Source organism: Ornithorhynchus anatinus, chromosome 8 (assembly GCF_004115215.2).
Source record: "Ornithorhynchus anatinus isolate Pmale09 chromosome 8, mOrnAna1.pri.v4, whole genome shotgun sequence".
Lineage (NCBI taxonomy): Eukaryota > Metazoa > Chordata > Mammalia > Monotremata > Ornithorhynchidae > Ornithorhynchus > Ornithorhynchus anatinus.
In genome coordinates this window covers 6,251,128-6,269,435 of record NC_041735.1, presented here as the reverse complement: position 1 = coordinate 6,269,435, position 18,308 = coordinate 6,251,128, and the positions used below count along the sequence as shown (strand labels likewise).

At 43.4% G+C, this 18,308-nt stretch overlaps 1 protein-coding gene across 1 annotated transcript in view; it reads right to left on the bottom strand.

The window, feature by feature from the left end:
* EYA2 (EYA transcriptional coactivator and phosphatase 2) overlaps positions 1–18,308 on the bottom strand; it is a 108,032-nt gene that overhangs the window by 22,201 nt on the left and 67,523 nt on the right. Inside the window, exon 9 of the mRNA XM_029070635.2 lies at positions 2,352–2,441. Coding sequence (XP_028926468.1) covers positions 2,352–2,441 — 90 coding nt within the window. The remainder of the gene's footprint in view (positions 1–2,351; positions 2,442–18,308) is intronic.

Genomic DNA, 18,308 nt, shown 5'->3' with positions numbered 1-18,308 from the left:
TGTTTAACATTCTGATGGGGGAGGGGAGGCTGCTTTTGCCGGGGCTGTGGGTTGTATATTTTTACTTTCTGAATTTTATAAAAATGTCCCCAGTGCCAAAGCGCCTTGGGGTACTTACACGGAATTGAAACCACATTATGTTATTTAAAAGTTAAAACGCACACAACCAAAAACATATTAAAAGAAAAAAAACCCTCAAATCTGCGAGCATCTTTAAACAGCTCTAGCATTCGGTCGCAGTCAATTAAGACCTTCCCTATCGGTGCCGCTTTTGTGTTTGTGAAGAGAAGCCAAGACTGTACCTTGCAATCTGTGTTGTGCTTCTGTCTGAGTTTGTGGGTCCTAGGATTGGGAAGAACCACGGCCTACTGGAAATGTGATCTTGGGCAAGTTATGGAACTTCTCTGTGACTCAGTTACCTTATCTGTAAAATGGGGATTAAGACTGTGGGCCCCATGTGGGACAGGGACTGGCTCTAACCTGATTAGTTTGTATCTACCCCAGCCCTTAGAACAGTGCCTGGCACCCGGTAAGCCTTTAACAAATTAAAAAATGTGGGCCCTAATCCCAGCTCCACCATTTGACTGCTAGGTGAGTTTAGGCAAGATAGCTGCTCTGTGCCTCAGTTTCTCCATCTGTAAAATGGGGATTTAATACCTTTTTTCCTTCCCGCTTAGACTGTGATCTCCATGTGGGACGTGGTTGTTTGATATGATTATCTTGTCTCTACCCTAGCGCTTACCATTTATTATCATTATTATCATTACTCTCTCATCTTAGCCCTCCAGCATTTCTCCGCTCCTCAAGGACTTGGCTCTCAGCCCTCCAAACTAGAGTGTACTCCACTACTTCCTCTTACCTGCACTTTATTTTTGTGTCTATCTCCCCACAATTTTTTTAATGGTATTTATTAAGCATTTACTATGTGCCTGTCACTGTATTAAGTGCTGGGGTAGATACAAGTTAATCAGTTTGGACTCAGTTATGTGACATGCCCAAGGTCACTTGTGAGGTACTTGTCAAATCAATCATTGATGTTTACTGAGAACTTGCTGTGTGCAGAGCACTGTCCTAAGTGCTTAGAAGAGTACAATTATTACTATAGTACTTAAGCGCTTACTATGTGCCACGCACTGTCCTAAGAGGAGGAGTACCATAATAATAATTACAATAATACAACAGTTGGTAGACGTATTCCCTGCCCACGAGGAGCTTACAGTTTAATGTGAATACCAATTCTGTCATAGTGGATTCTCTCAAGCATTCAGTACAGTGCATAAGTGCTTGGAAGAGTACAATTATTATTATGGTACTTGTTAAGCACTTACTATGTGCCAAGCACTGTCCTAAGTGGAGGAGTACCATAATAATAATATTAATAATAATCACAATGCAACACGGCAGAGAAGCAGCATGGCTTAGTGGAAAGAGCACGGGCTTGTGAGTCAGAGGACGTGGGTTCTAATCCCGGCTCCACCACTTGTCTTCTGTGTGACTTTGGGCAAGTCACTTAACTTCTCTGGCCCTCACCTCATCTGTAAAGTGGGGATTAAGATTGAGCCCCATGAAGGACAGGGGCTGAAACCAACCCGATTTTCTTGTAACCACTCCAGAGCTTAGAACAGTGTCTGGCATATAGTAAGCACTAAACAAGTACCATAATTATTATATTATAGTAAGCACTTAACAAATACCACAATTATTACTATAAGCACTCAATAAATACCATCGCTGTCATGGTCGCTTGACTGTCCTCAATGCCCACTCTAGCCCAACAGTATCCCGACACACCTGCACTTTTGCCCAGATCAGGAGGGGAAGAATTGTCCCCTTTATTCTCCAGGAATCGACCACCATTTCAAAGGCAGTCCCTCTCTCCCCCTCATAAGCCTTCTGGGGGGTCAGACAGGCCAAGAGCCTGCTCATTAAAGAGATCATTGTCCTTTGCCCACAAACATTCTCTTCAGGGAAATGAAAGCCATTTATAAACGCTTCCATTCTAGTCCGCCGCTAATTATGCCCGACCCAGGAGGATCTGCCCTAATTCAGCTTAATAAACTCGTTAGACAGCAAATTTCAGGAGGAAGAAGCTACGTCGCCGTTATTAAATTAGTCGACCTACGGGTGGACGTCAGTGTCACGGCACAAAGAAAGAGCCATTAGCAGAGCGAAGGAGCAGAGGACATTATCCGGGCACGTGTGTTTCCAATAAACCACCACTGGCCAGCGTTAAACATCTTCTCGGAGGTCACTAAACCGAAGTCTCATGGCCAGAAATGCCATACTTTTCTCCCAAACCAGATGCAGGTGATTAAATAGCAAAATATTAAATAAAATAAACAGCTCCAAACCTCCAGGTCATTAAAGAACAGATGTGTATCGGCAAGGTTGAAGATCATTTCTTCCATCATAAGACCTATCCTCACAGATGTAGTGGTGTCCTGTTAGGAGAACAAAAAAAAAACACACACAAGTGGAATCTTCAGTGATATGCATCTCTTCCCTGCCCCTATTCACTCATTCAGTTGTATTTACTGAACACTTACTGAGTGCAGAGCACTGTACTAAGCACTTGGAAAGTACAATTCAGCCACAAAGCGAGACAATCCCTGCCCACAGCGGGCTTACGGACTAGCTTTCCTCCAGCACTTAGAATAAAGCACAGATGGAGCTCTATTCTAGAATAGCTAGAAAACAGGTCTCAGAGTCAGAAGGACCTGGGTTCTAATCCTGGTTCTGCCACTTCGATCAATCAATTGGTCTTATTTATTGAGCACTTACTGTGGGCAGAGCACTGTTCTAAGCCCTTGGGAGACTACAATGTAACAGATTTGGTAGATGGGTTCCCCGCCCACGATGAGTTCACATTCTAGAGCTCATTAGTGTTACTAACATCATTTGTCTGCTATGTGGCCTTGGGTTAAGTCACTTTGTTTCTCTGGGCCTCAGTTGCCTCATCTATAAAATGGGGATTAAGGTTTCGAGCCCCATGTGGGACATGGGTTGTGTCCAACCTGATTAGCTTATATCTACCCCAGCGCCTAATGCAGTGCCTGGGACATAGTAAGAGTTTAACAAATACCATTAGAAAAAACTGAAGCGGGGGGTGAGCACTACTGTTCAAACTCAAGCTCAATCATCAGTTCCTTCATTCAGGTTCTTGGTTCCAAAGATTTGATGACCGAACACAGGTTCAACCATTGTTTATGACAGGAGAGCGCGACATCATCAAACTTTTTGGGGTTCCTGGCATTCCCCTCTATGCCCACCATTCTCCCTCAATCCCAAAACTTAGGTCTGAAGAGGCAGACTTGCCAATATCCTCCCCTCCCTCCCCATCTTTCCATCCCTACAACCTAGGAATTATTTTTTAAAATCACAGTGGCAAGCTCCATACTTAAACCCAAAGCTCTTCAAACTCCACTTGCTCTGTGAATAACTCTCATTAGAGAAATACTCACTGAGCAGAGTACAAGGTCTGATCTGCTTATCTTGAATCTAAACTCAGCACTTGGTGCAGTGCTTGACAGTCAATCAATCATGGTAAGTATTGAGCACTTACTGTGTGCAGAGCATTGTACTAAGAGCTTGGGAGAGTACAATATAACAGAGTTGGTAGACACATTCCAGACTCACAAGGAGTTTATAGTTTACTCATATAGTAAGTCCTTAATAAATATTATTATTATGATTATTATGAGCCTCTGTCCCTATCTGCAATGACCAATCCCAGCCCTGACTTGAGGTGGGGTCAAGTTGAAATAGCTCTAGCAAAAATGAAATCAAGAGCAGAAAAACCAATCTTCCAAGTTTCAGAGTAGAAGCTGTTTGCTTTTGAAGATATTTAGGGGTTGCTTTTCTGCATTTGTCTGACTTAAATCAAGTTACCCTTCAATAATCAAAAGCCCTTTTCATGAGTCCTTTGTTATTTACAATACTCATTGCACACTTATTTTCTACTATGTAAATGTCTTTACATTTTATACTATATGTAATTATATATGATAAATTATTCATATTAATGTCTGTCTCCTCCTCTAGACTGTAAACTTGTTATGAGCAAGAAATGTGCCTGTGAATTCTACTGTATTGTAACCAAGTGCTTAGTACAGTGCTCTGCACATAGCAAGATCTCAATAAATATAATTGATTAAAGAGCTGGTGTTAAGACCAGATAATTGGATCAGATCCAGGGAAGAGAGAGAGAGAGAGAGAGAGAGTGTGTGTGAATTCAGGGGTTGTCCCCAGACCGATTTTCCCCAAACCAGAGAAGCAGCATGGCCTACTAGATAGACCCCGAGCTTGGGAGTCAGCAGGACCTGGGTTCTTACCCTGATTCCACCACTTTTCTGCTGTGTGCCCTTGAGGAAGTCATTTCACTTCTCTGCGCCTCAGTTCCCTCATCTGTAAAATGGGGATTACAACTGTGATTCCCATATGGGACACGGACTGTGTCCAACCTGGTTACCTTGTATCTACCCCAGTGCTTAGAAAAGTGCATGGCACAAAATAAGTGCTCCACACACACCATTAAATAAAATGACCTTCTAAAAAGAGGAGTCTCTTTCTTCCAGTTGACTTGGTAAAAGGTGTTCAGAATCTTTCATCGAGTAGCATTCTCAGAACCCATAATAAACACATTAGGAGAAGGGAAAAAAAAGAGCAGGGTGGGGCGGGAATGAACTAATTACTGAATCCTGTCATCCAAGAAGAAAATACTCTCTGTGGTTGTCGGACGGAGTAGGCAGACTAGGAACGATCCCCAATGCTTGAGATAATTAATGTCATTTTTCGTCCAGGGAGTAACTGTGCAATAGAGTCATCCGTTTCACTTTCTGCTGACAGCAGGGGTGGAAACATTAATGGAAGTGCTGCCCCTCACGTATCACTAGCGGTTGATAGATGGGCCATTCGCAAATCCTCCATCATGACTCGTTGTCCTAGGCCGTTAAGAGACGCAAAGCTCCCTGCCCTCATCTTGCACTTACCCCCTGCCAAATAAAGCCTGAAATAGGCTTTTCGCTTACCTTTCATGTCTACTAAAACTCTTAAAAATAGGAAAAATAAAAATGATATATGGTTAAGCCCTTACTTTGTGCCAAGCACGGTACTACTACTACTATTACTAACTGTGGTATTGGTTAAGCGCTTGCTATGTGCCAGGCAGCGTACTAAGCGCTGGAGTAGATACAAGGCGATTGGGTTGGACACAGTGCCCGTCCTACATAGGGCTCACAGTCTTAATCCCCATTTTCCAGATGAGGTAACTGAGGAACAGAGAAGTAAAGTGACTTGCCCAGAGTCACACTGCAGAGTGTGGTGGAGCCAGGATTAGAACCCAAGTCCTTCTGACTCCCAGGCCTGTGCTCTATCCATTCAGCCATGCTGCTTCTCAGTACTAAGTGCTGGGTACATACAAGCTAGTCAGGTTGGACACAGGCCCCGTCCCATATGGGGTTCACAGTCTAAGCAAGTGGGAGGACTGGTACTGAATCCCCATTTAGCAGATGAGGAAACTGAGGCCTAGAGACATTAAGTGACTTGCCCAAGGTCACACTGTGAGCCCCACATGGGACAGGGACTGTGCTCAACCTGATTTGCACGTATCCACCCCGGGATTAAGTACAGTGCCTGGCACATAGTAAACCCTTAACAAATACCACAGTTATTATTATTGTTGAATAAGAGGTGGAGCCGGAATTAGAACCCAAGTCCTTTGACTTCCAGGCCCGTGCTCTTTCCACTAGGCCACGCTGCTTCTCCCCCTCATATCCCAGCCAGAGCAGCTTGCACACCTTCCAGAAACCGATCTGCTCCAGCCTTTGCCGCCCAAAGTTCCGAAATTGACCCGCAATGCCGCTCACGTGAAAAGAGTTTTCTTAATCATTAAGTATTTTTCGGCTACAGAAAATGTTGCGGTTCATCTCACAAGTGAGTCAGTAGAGTCTGATTGCTTTTAGCTTTATCGATTTAAACAAGAAACAGAGAGTCGAGATGGAAGAATCCCCCCAACAGGCTTTAATTTGTAATTCATCCTCCGGAGAATGGGGAAGGCATCTCTCTTTGGCCTGAATGTCTGTGGGTGGCTGTCTCCCAGTGTAGGTACAAATCATGCTAAGACACTACAGATTTCTGTAGACTTGGCTCTAATTCTCTGCAGATTTCTGTGGAGTCATGTTTTTTGCTGGCTGTGGTCAGTACTGCATTAATTTAGGAGGCCTAATAGTGCATCAGATGCTGAGGGCTAAGTAGGTTTCAATCAACCTTCGCGGCAGATGCTGCTGACATGCTTGGTGTCTTTCTCGCTAACCTAATTATTACGCATTCTTGGTGAAGTTCTCTTTAATTAGGGGAGAATGACTGTGGCTTTGACAATATGGGAGATGGAGAGGGAGACTGACAGACCCCTAGTCGAAAGGCTAAGGCTCTGGGGGAGAGGACGGGGGGGGGGTGGGGAGGGGTGAAATGTATTTTATTTTATTTTGACTAAGGGAAATGAAAGTTTTTTCCAGATTTTTTTTTTAAAGACTTATGCAGTTTAGGGCAAAAGAGATGGCTGGATTCTCTAGAGATTTGTAATTTTATAATTTTACAACTATTTCTAGACTGTGAGCCCATTGTTGGGTAGGGATTGTCTCTATCTGTTACTGAATTGTACTTTCCAAGCCCCTAGTACAGTGCTCTGCACACAGTGAGCGCTCAATAAATATGACTGAATGAATATGTTATACATTATTTATTTATTATTAAATTACTATTTCTTGAAAAGCAGCATGGCCTAATGGATACAGCATAGGCAGAAAGACCTGGGTTGTAAATCCAGCTCCGCCACTTCATTCTTTCAATCGTATTTACTGAGCACTTACTGTGTGTAGAGCACTGTACCAAGCACTTGGAAAATGCAATTCAGCAATAAAGAGAGACAATCCCTGCCCACACCGGGCTGCCACTTGTCTGCTGTGTGTCCTTGGGCAAGTGACTTCAGTTACCTCATCTGGAAAATGGGGATTAATACTGTGAACCCCATGTGGGATATGGACTGTGTCTAACTTAATTAGCTCGCACCTGCCCCTGCATTTAGCACAGTTCCTGGCATGAAGTAAATGTGTAATGAAAACCATGAAATAATTATTTATATACGTCTGCCTTCATCTTTAGGCTGTAAGCTCTCTGTGGACACAGAATGTGTCTGCAAATTCAGTTTTATGGTACTCTCCCAAATGCTTAGTACAATGTTCTGCACAAAGTAGGCAAAAGACAAATACCATTGATTGATTTGCTTTTCTCTTCCTTTTTTAACCCCAATGCAAATCTGTCACCAAAATGTTCAGTGGGGCAGCTCCAGGTGAAATCAATGCAGCACCCTAGTTTCCATGAGTTTTTTGGGGGGACAAAATGGAACACCTAAGAATCATTTTATTCTTTGCATCATATATTAGAGAAGCAGGATGGATTTAAGGGAAAGAGCAGACTACTGAGGGTCAGGGGAACTGGGTTCTAATCCCAGCTCCACGCTTGCCTGCTACGTGACCTTGGGCAAGTCATTTAACATCTCTGTGCCTCTGTTTCTTTATCGGTAAGTTCAGGATTCAGAACCTGTTCTCCCTCCCCCTCGAACTGTAATTTCCACTTGGGATAGGGACTGGATCGGATCTGATAGTATTGTATCTACCCTGGTACTCTGCACAATGCGTGGCTCATGAATCAGAGTGGTGGCATAGCCTAGTTTTTTTTATAGTATTTAAGTATTAACTAAACACTGTACTGAGCAGTGGGGTAGATACAAGTCAATCAGGTTAGACACAGTCCATGTCTCACCTGGGGCTCACGGTCTTAATCCCCATTTTACACATGAGGCACTTGGAGCCCAGAGAACTGAAGTGACGTGACCAAGGTCACACAGCAGACAAGTGGTGGAACTGGGATTAGAACCCAGGTTCTTCTGACCCAGGTTCATGCTCTATCCACTAGGCCAGGCTGTTTCCTTAGTGGAAAGAGCGAGGGATCTTGGGGATCAGAAGACCTGGGTTCTAATCCCGGCTCTGCCACTTATGTGGCCTTGGGCAAGTCACTTAACTTTTCTGTGCCTCGGTTGCCTCATTTTTTAAATGGAGATTAAATCCTACTCCCTCTTACTTAGACATTGAGCTCCATGTGGGACAGGGACTGTATGCAACCTGATTATCTTATATCCTCTCCCGTGCTTAGTACAGTTCTTGGCATATAGTAAGCGCTTAACAAATACCACAATTATCACAACAGTCGCCTGACAAAGACCACAGTTATTATTATTAGAGGGTCTGTGTTATGTTCCAGAGATGAACAATCAAAACAAACAAAACTGCTTGTTTTTCCAACCCTGGTTTCTGCGATGATGACGTTAAGTGTCCTGCAACTTTCTGGCTCAAGTGAGAATCCCATGAAATAACACTGAAGGGGATTTTACTGCCCAAGAGAGGCTTAACCACTCCTTAGCAGGCTGCCCGTAAAGAATGGGAAGAAATGGAACTCATTCCGCAGGCATTTCTTTCCCTTTTCTCTAACCAGATGCGCTGAGCCTTTATAACCTCCAGTTGTCTCTATTTGGGCTAGGAGGCTGGGGATTTATTTATTTTTGATTTGGGTCACTGAGTTTGTTAGCTGTGCAGAGTAACTACTAAATCAGACACCTTTAAAAACAATAAACTAACAACAATGGAAACCAATAGATTGTATGGAAGAAGCAAAAAACCAAACGGTGGTCTACTGGAAAGAAAGGGCTCTGGCCTGGAAATTAGGGGACTGGGATTCGAGTCTCAGTTCCATCTTTGACTTGCTGTGTAAGACCTTAGGCAAGTCATTTAACCTCATCTGTAAGAATAATAATAATAATGCATGGTACTTGTTAAATGCTTATTTTGTGCCAAGCACTGTTCTAAGCACTAGGATAGGTACTAGTTAATCAGGTCAGATTGTGGTCCCTGTCCCACATGGGGCTCAGAGTCTAAATAGGGGCAAGTAAGGATTTAATCCCCATTTTATAGATGGGGTAACTGAGGCACAGAGAATCAACCGATCACATTTATTGAGCGCATACTGTGTGCCAAGCACTGTACTAAGCACTTGGAAGAGAAGTGAAATGAGTTGCCCAAAGTCACACAGCAGACATGTGGAGAGTCAGAATTAGAACCTGGGTCTTCTGACTCCCAGGTGTGAGCTCACTCCATTAGGTCATGCTGCTTCTCCAAATAGAATGAAAACTCCATGTGGGGCAGGAATTGGGTTAAAACCTTGTTTCTACCCCAGTGCTTATCATTCATTCATTCATTCAATCATATTTATTGAACGCTTACTGTGTGCAGAGCACTGGACTAAGTGCTTGGAAAGTACAATTCAGCAACAAAGAGACACAATCCCTGCCCACAACAGGCTCAAAGTCTACAGGGATGTCAATGGTACCCCGAAAAAAGGCCCGCCATTTCCCCACCCCTGCAAGGCAGGAAGGCCGACTGAAAGGCCCTGAAAGCCCACTGGCCTCTGCTCCCGGGGCTGTCCAAGGACCGTCTGCTCCATCCCTCTTTCTGGTCCCTCTTTGCTCCACCACCCGAACATCCTCCTCCTCCTCCCTCATCTATTCAGTCAGTCGTGTTTATTGAGCACTTATTGCTGCTACTACTACTACTACTAATAATAATGATGGCATTTGGGCACATAGTAAGAGCTTAATAAATGCCATAACTAAGGGGAGAATTGAATGAAACTGGTGGGAGACTTAGCACCTCGTAAGAGCTTAATAAATGTCATAACTAAGGGAGACCTGAATGAAACTGGTGGGGGACGTAATGCGAATTCCCTCCACCAATCCCCAGGGAGACTCACCTTGCAAGGTTGCATCCTGTAATCTGGAATTTTCCCCTTTTAAATACAACATTTCAGTTGTGCCTTTATTTTAATTTTCACAGTCTAGCAACTATAACAGACAACACACACACAAACTAAGGGAGAGACAGAGGTCTTCTCTAGTCCCCGGGATTGAATGGCAAATTGCCTAGACCTTCGACGGGTCCTTGTTCTTTTGGGTCAAGACAGCTTTAATCAAATCCCTTTTCCTTTTTAAACAAATGACCTGGAACCCCTGGGTTCTCTTGAGAAAATCATAGTCCATCCCTGTCTTCCAGGTAGCTTCATCTGCAGAAGATCTACCCTGCTTTTAATACTATTAATAATATACATATATGTATCATATAATCATAATAGTGATTGTGGTATTTGTTAAATGCTTGCTATGTGTCTAACACTACTGTAAACTCATGGTTGGATAGAGTCCTTTCCTACATAGGGCTCACAGCCAAAGTGGGAAGGAGAAAGGGTAATAATAATAACAATTATAATAATGATATTTGTTAAGTACTTGCTATGTGCCAGGCACTATGCTAAGCGCTGGAGAAATAATAATAATGGTATTTGTTAAGTGCTATGTGCCAAGCACTGTTCTAAACACTGGGGTAGATACAAGGTTATCAAGTTGTCCCATGTGAGGCTCACAGTCTTAATCCCCATTTTAAAGATGAGGTAACTGAGGCACAGAGAAGTGAAGTGACTTGTCCAAAGTCACACAGCTGACAAGAGGCAGAGGCAGAATTAGAACCCACAACCTTTGACTCCCAACTCCATGCTCTTTCCACTAAGCAATACTGCTTCTCTCGTAGATGCAAGCAAATCAGGCTGGACCTAGTCCCTGACCCACATGAGACTCATAGATTACAGTAAGGTAAATGAAGCACAGAGAAGTTAAAGTGGTTTGCCCAAGGTCCCACAGCAGACAAGTGGCAGAACTGGGATTAGAACCCTTGATCTTCTGACTCCCAGGCCCATGCTCTATTCACTAGGCCACACAGCTTGAGTCTCCATTTCAGAAAGGAGAAAACTGAGGCACAAAGGAGTTGAGACTTGCTCAAGGATACGGTTTTTAAGAACTGACTTTCCAAGACTTTGCTGTGGGTGCTCAGTAAATACCACCACAACCACAAGTTTCCTCCTGTAGAATTCCAATCCAATTACCCACTACCAATTGCCCCATTCCAATTCCATTCATTAAGAATCTATGCTTTTCCCCGTGATTCCACTGCCCTGTCCACTAAGCCAAGCTGCTTCTCCAGCCACTCTGCTTCATTGTACAGACAGGAAACACTAAAAAAAAAATACTACTACTGCTATTGTCCATCTAGACTATAAACTCATTATGGGCAGGGAATGTGTCTACTAATTCTGTTGTGCTCTCCCAACTGCTTAGTACAGTGCTCCTCACATAGGAAGTGCTCAATAAATATCATCGACTGAATTTTGATGAATGATGAACAGCTGCACTGTGATGAAATTCATCAAGTCTAACCAAGATTCATTCATTCATTCATTCAATAGTATTTATTGAGCGCTTACTATGTGCAGAGCACTGTACTAAGCGCTTGGGATGAACAAGTCGGCAGCAGATAGAGACAGTCCCTGCCGTTTGACGGGCTTACAGTCTAATCGGGGGAGACGGATAGACAAGAACAATGGCACTAAACAGCGTCAAGGGGAAGAACATCTCGTAAAAACAATGGCAACTAAATAGAATCAAGGCGATGTACAATTCATTAACAAAATAAATAGGGTAACGAAAATATATACAGTTGAGCGGACGGGTACAGTGCTGTGGGGATGGGAAGGGAGAGGTGGAGGAGCAGAGGGAAAAGGGGAAAATGAGGCTTTAGCTGCGGAGAGGTGAAGGGGGGATGGCAGAGGGAGTAGAGGGGGAAGAGGAGCTCAGTCTGGGAATGCCTCTTGGAGGAGGTGATTTTTAAGTAAGGTTTTGAAGAGGGAAAGAGAATCAGTTTGGCGGAGGTGAGGAGGGAGGGCGTTCCAGGACCGCGGGAGGACGTGACCCAGGGGTCGACGGCGGGATAGGCGAGACCGAGGGACGGCGAGGAGGTGGGCGGCAGAGGAGCGGAGCGTGCGGGGTGGGCGGTAGAAAGAGAGAAGGGAGGAGAGGTAGGAAGGGGCAAGGTGATGGAGAGCCTTGAAGCCTAGAGTGAGGAGTTTTTGTTTGGAGCGGAGGTCGATAGGCAACCACTGGAGTTGTTTAAGAAGGGGAGTGACATGCCCAGATCGTTTCTGCAGGAAACTCCTGCAAGATCACTCCTGTCAATTAGCCAATCACTTATTCTCCTTTTTCTGTTCTAGTTAGAGAAACATCCTGGCTAATTACCATTCTTTGATTAAAAATTCTTCACCTCCCAAAAGAGGGTCAAATCACTTTTTTCAGGTTGCTGTAAATTTTCCTCTTGGTCCTGTTTTCCAGGCTTTTAATAATTTTGTGCCTTCTTACTGAAACCATGCCAAATTTTCCACATCTACTTAAATTTGGGGACTCGGGACTACAGAAACCCTATACTATAATAAGGACTTGACAACTACAGAGAAAACTGGGAGAATAACATCACAGTTCCTGTATGCTTACTCCTTTTTATGAACCCAAATACTGTACTTACTCTTTTAAGAACAAAGGGATGGCCCCAAGATCTTTTTATTGTTTACCCACAACTTATCTCTCACACCCTGAATTTATCTGGTGTTTTTCTACCACAAAGTTCAACGCTTATCCACTGAGATCAGCTCATCTCTGTGCCTTTCTACCACAAAGTTCAACGCTTATTCATTGAGATCAGCTCATCTCGCCTCTTAATGCGGGAAGTTTTGGGGATTATAAAATAGTCCCCATCTGACAGATGAGGAAAACCAAGACAGGCGATGCTAGAGCCAAGAAGTGAACTGATGATTCCGGGCTCTTAATCCAGAGTTTCCTTCCAGAGGCCCACTCAAGTGAAACTTTGAAGGAATGGGAGAACGCACACCAGTGACGAGACGTATGGAGAAGTGACAAAATGGGAGTTGAAAGGGAAAAAAGGAGAGGATGAGGGAAGAAGTGAAGGGGACGGGGGCATGGAGAGGAGGAGCCAGAGAAAGATGGAAGGACGAGGGTGTCTCAACACTAAAATTGCGGGAACAAATAGTGTCTTTTTACCAACATCTTCCCACGTGCTGATGCTACGACTCTCTGCGCTCCCATCAACCACTAGGTGGCGGCATTCTAAAGCAAGCATTTGTGTTGTGTGTGTTGTGTTGTGTGTGTGTGTGTGTGTGCAAACCTAAAGAAAAATTTGGTAGAATGTGTGGTGTCTAAAGCAAGATTTGGTGAAGAGTGTGTCGTGTGTGTGTGTGTCCTGACACCAACCAGCTCTGAGCAGGCTGCTCAACCTTGAGTTTAAAATTGAGTCAATCGTATTTTTTGAGCGCTTACCTGGTTCAGAGCACTGTACTAAGCACTTGAGAGCACGATAGAACAATAAACAGACACATTCCCTGCCCACAGTGAGCTTACAGTCTAGACCTTACAGTCTAAAATTAGAGAAGCAGAGTCGTCTAGTGGATAGAGCACAGGCCTGGGTGACAGAAGGACCTGGATTCTACTCCTGGCTCTTCCCCTTATCTGCTATGTGACCTCGGGCAAGTCATTTCACTTCTCTGTGCCTCAGATACCTTATTTGTAAAAAGGGGATTCAATCATTCATTGTCATTCAATCTAATTTATTGAGTGCTTACTGTATGGAGAGCTCTGTACTAAGCACTTGGAAGAGTACAGTGTGACAACAGACACATTCCCTGCCCACAAGGAGCTTACAGTCTCCCTCCTCCTAGTTGCATGGTACTTTAGTGTCTGTCTCCCATACCAGATTGTGAGCTCCTCTGAGGTCAGGGTCTTGCTTCTGCTGTACTCTCCCAAGCACATGCTGTACAAACAATAGGTGTTTGGTAAATACTACTGATTTTAATAATTATTAATTATGGTATTTGTTACATGCTTACTATATGTCAAGCACTGTTCTAAATGCTGAGATTGTTTAAATCAACCAGGTTGGAAACCTTTCTGCTGTATGAGCTTGGGAAGGTCCATTAAGTTTTCTGTGTCTAACTTTCCTCAACTGAAAAATGGGGATTCAATACCCGTTCTCCCTCCTAATTAGAATGTGAGCCCCCTGTGAGCCAGGAATTGTGTCTGAATTGATTAATTTGTATTTACGCCACCTTAAAACAGTGTTTGACTAATACCTTCCAAGAGCTTAGTACAGTGCTCTGCATATAGTAAGCGCTTAATAAATACGATTGAATGAATGAATAGTAAGTGCTTAACAAATACCATAACAAGTTCCTGATGGCTTTTTTTAACCAAAAAAACCAGGACTATAAAGGACATTAATACAAGTTTATTGCAAATGGCAGAATAGACATCCACGAGAGATCCTTCTTGCCAAATCCAATGGCCTTATTTCTTTGGCAGCTTTCACAGAGTCTTTTTCTGCCTTCCACCCCCTAACTCTGGGGGTCCCTCAAGGTTCAGCTCTGGGTCCCCTTTAATTCTCCATCTACCCCCACTCCCTTGGAGAACTCATCTGCTCCCCATGGCTTCTTCTTCCACCTCTATGAGGATGATTCCCAAATCTACAACTCCAGTCCTGATCTCTCTCCCTCTCTGCAGTCTCGCATTTCCTCCTGCCTTCAAGATGTCTATACTTGGATGTCCCACCATCACCTCAAACTTAACATGTCCAAAAGAGAGCTCCTTATCATTCCACTCAAACCCTGTCCTCTTCCCCCTGACTTTCCCATCACCAGAGACAGCACCACCATCCTTCCTGTCTCAAAAGCCTGTAACTTTGGCATTATCCTTGTCTCCTCTCTCTCAACGCACCTAATCAATCTATCACTAAATCCTGTTGGTTCACATCATCGCTAAAATCCATCCTTTCCTCTCCATCCAAACTGCTACTACGTTAATCCAAGCATTTATCCTCTCCCGTCTGGATTACTGTATCAGCTTCCTTTCTGACCTCCCTGCTTCCTGCCTCTCCCCACTCCAGTCCATACTTCACTATGCTGCCCAGATCATTTTACTACAAAAACGTTCAGTCCATGTTATCCCACTCCTCAAGAACCTCCAGTGGTTATCCATCCACTTCCACATCAAACAGAAACTCCTTAGCATCAGCTTTAAAGCCCTCAGTCATCTGGCCCCTACCTCATCTCGCTAGTCTCCTGTCACAATACAGCCTGCACCCTCCACTCCCCTCATGCCAACCTACTCACTGAATCTCCATCTCGTCTCACCGCTGACCTCGACCTCTCGCCCAAGTCCCGCCTCTGGCCTGGAATGCCCTCCCTCTTCATATTCGACAGACCGTTTCCAACTCTCCACCGTTTCAAAGCCTTATTGAAGGCACATCTCCTCCAAGAGGCCTTCCCTAACTAAGCCCTCATTTCCTTTTTTCCCCATTCCCCTCTGTGTCGACCTGACTTGCTCCTTTCATTCAACTCTATTAAGTGCTTACTGTGTGCAGAGCACTATACTCAGCACTTGAGAAAGTATAATACAACAATAAACAGTGATACTCACTGTATGCAAAATAACATGTTCCCTGACAAGCTCATTAATGCCTGTCTTCCCCGCTAGACTGTAAGCTCGTTTTAGGCAGGGAATGTGACTATTACACTGTTGTGTTGTACTTTCCCAAGCACTTAGAACACAGTAAGCACTCAATAAATACAATTGATTGAGATGAAAAAACTCTTCAATTGTTCTTGGAGAGCAATGAACAAGCCTAGTAATACATATACAAGGCTCATGGGCTAAGACATTGGGATCACAAAGTCCCTTGCCTAAGAACTCCCATGCTATCCTTTAACAAATCTTATTAATGTTAAAGAAGCGTGGCCTAGTGGGTAGAGCACTGGCCTGGGTGTCAGAAAGACATGCATTCTAATCCTGGCTCTATCACGTGTCTGCTGTGTGACCTTGGGAAAGTCACTTCACTTCTCTGAGCCTCAGTTACCTCATCTGTGAAATGGGGATGAGGACTGTGAGCCCCACGAGGCACAGAGAATGTGTCCAACCTGATTAGCTTGCATTTAACCCAGTGCTTAGGACAGGCCTGGTACACGGTAAGGGCTTAACAAACAGCATAAAAAAATGAACAGTGAAACTACAGCAATGGAGAAACTATCCAACCCATGGTGAAAAAACCTCCTGTCTTTATTCTATTTCCCTCTGGGTTACTCACAATGGCCAGGAATTAAATGTTCTTGGGAGTTATTATAGGGCAATTTGAGCACCAAATTCACCTTCTCAAATAATCCACACATTTTGTTTTGTCTCTATTTTTCAAACTACCTTTTTTCTTTCAAATTCCCCAACAGTGTCTGGGAATGAGAAGAAATTAGAATTATCAGGGGGGAATTTCAGTATGCAGGGTAGACCTGAGGGTAGGCAAAAACCCTGCGATCTGAACATCCACTCAACGGAATGAGGAGGGGAATACAGTCTAAGAGAAGAAAGTCAAAAAACCCTTCAAATCTGCCTTCTACAAAGTGCTAACATAACTGCTCCCTGAATATAACCATCAGTTAATGATGACTAACGGTCACTCTCAAATGTTGGGGGTGAGTAAAACAGAAAAGCAGTCTTATGATGAGAATCAAAGGCACAATTCTGCGGTGTCTGTTTTCCTAGCTATGCTGTTAATTCCTTGAGGCTAATGGCATGTACTAACTCTAGTGTACTCTCCCAAGCATTTAGTATAGTGCTCTGCACGTAGTAAGCACGCAATAAATATTGATTGAGTGATCTGGTGCACTGAACCCTTTTCTAACAATGGCCTAGAGATACAGCATGGAACTGAAAATCAGAAGGAACTGCCACCTGTCTGCTGTGTGACCTTGGCCAATCCACTTCACTTTTCTGTCTTTCTCCGCCTGTGAGCCTCATATGGGACAGGGACTGTGTCCAACCCAATTTGCTTGTACCCACCCCAGCACTTAGTACAGAGCCTGACATACAGTAGCACTTAACAAATACCATTATTATTATTGTAGTTTTGCACGAATTCACTAAGTGGGTACACCCGAATGGGCTGGCAACAGGACCTCACCGGACAGAATAGAGGGTGCTCTTGGGTTCCTCATTCACCCCAATTCCAAGTTCCCAGAAACCCTAAAGCAGCCAACGGCTTTTCTTAGTTCTAAGGAAAACTGTTCCCTGTAGTTTCCTGCAGGAAAGTTAGCAAGTAGCAGGGTCTCCACTCCCTTTTACCCTGTCTGTGGATCCAGAATATTAAGGTTCCAAATTCAGCTTTGCAGAGAATGCTGTTCAGACTTGTAATCTTTTCACTCAAAACTGGAGCTGACTACTTTGGTGATGTTTAACAAATCAAGGCAGTTTGCCGCATGCATTTCTTTTTTGCTCCTGTGTCAATTACTTGGAGATTTAAAACCCAAGTACAATGTACATCCGCCCCTCTCCTGGACTGAGGATTTTTCAATACAAAACACAAACACCTAACTATAAAAACCCTTCAGCACTTAAACCAACCGCTCTTACAAATCATTGCCAAGTACCTGTTTACAAGCTGAACAAATAATTACTTTACTACCAGGAAGAAAGTATTAATTAAGGTGTATTCATTAAATCAATCTCCTATTCTGTGGGGTTTATCTATTCCAAGTGTCAGCCAGAGGTTAGAGACGGATTAACATACAATCAAGGTTCTGCGAGTTAAATCTCCTCCCTGTGGTTTGCTGTTAATAATAAAGTTGTCATTAAAAGAAAGAATTTAATGGTTTTAATTGGGTTTAATTACTTGGAAACTCTTGGAAAACAGATAGGCTTGTTTTAAAAAAAAATGTATAGGAAGACCAAAAAAAAGGTTGTAAAGAAAAACGTTGACCCACAAGCTCAAACAAAGTTTTAAAATTGGATTAATTCTTCAGAGGCTTTGCATATTAAAGAGAATATGGGAGTTAAACAGGACTCCATTTGGGTATAAAAGGCTAGGACAGGAAAGGAAAAAAAGACAATTGATCTATGATTACCTACCAATAGATCCATTGTTAAAACCCCATTAAATCTTGCCCTTATCACTGCCTCACTAAAGCAGTCAAGCGGATCACAAACGGATCACAAATCTAAAACCAGAAATGAAACAAAGGGGAAAAGCCAACAGGATTGGTGGGCTTCCTTCTTTTGATGTTTTGTCGCTTCTGACTTGATGTCTACATTTCTTTCCTTTTGTAGAAATTTCTTCCAGCTGGGAGATTTGTAAAGTATTTAACAAAGATATAAATTAAATGTGGAAAAAAAGAAAACCTCACTCTTGAACGTAGTACTGAATACAATTCCACTCCATGTCCCCTTTAAAAAATGGAATTGCCTATGTTTTCATTCTCCAGGCTGCCTTTAC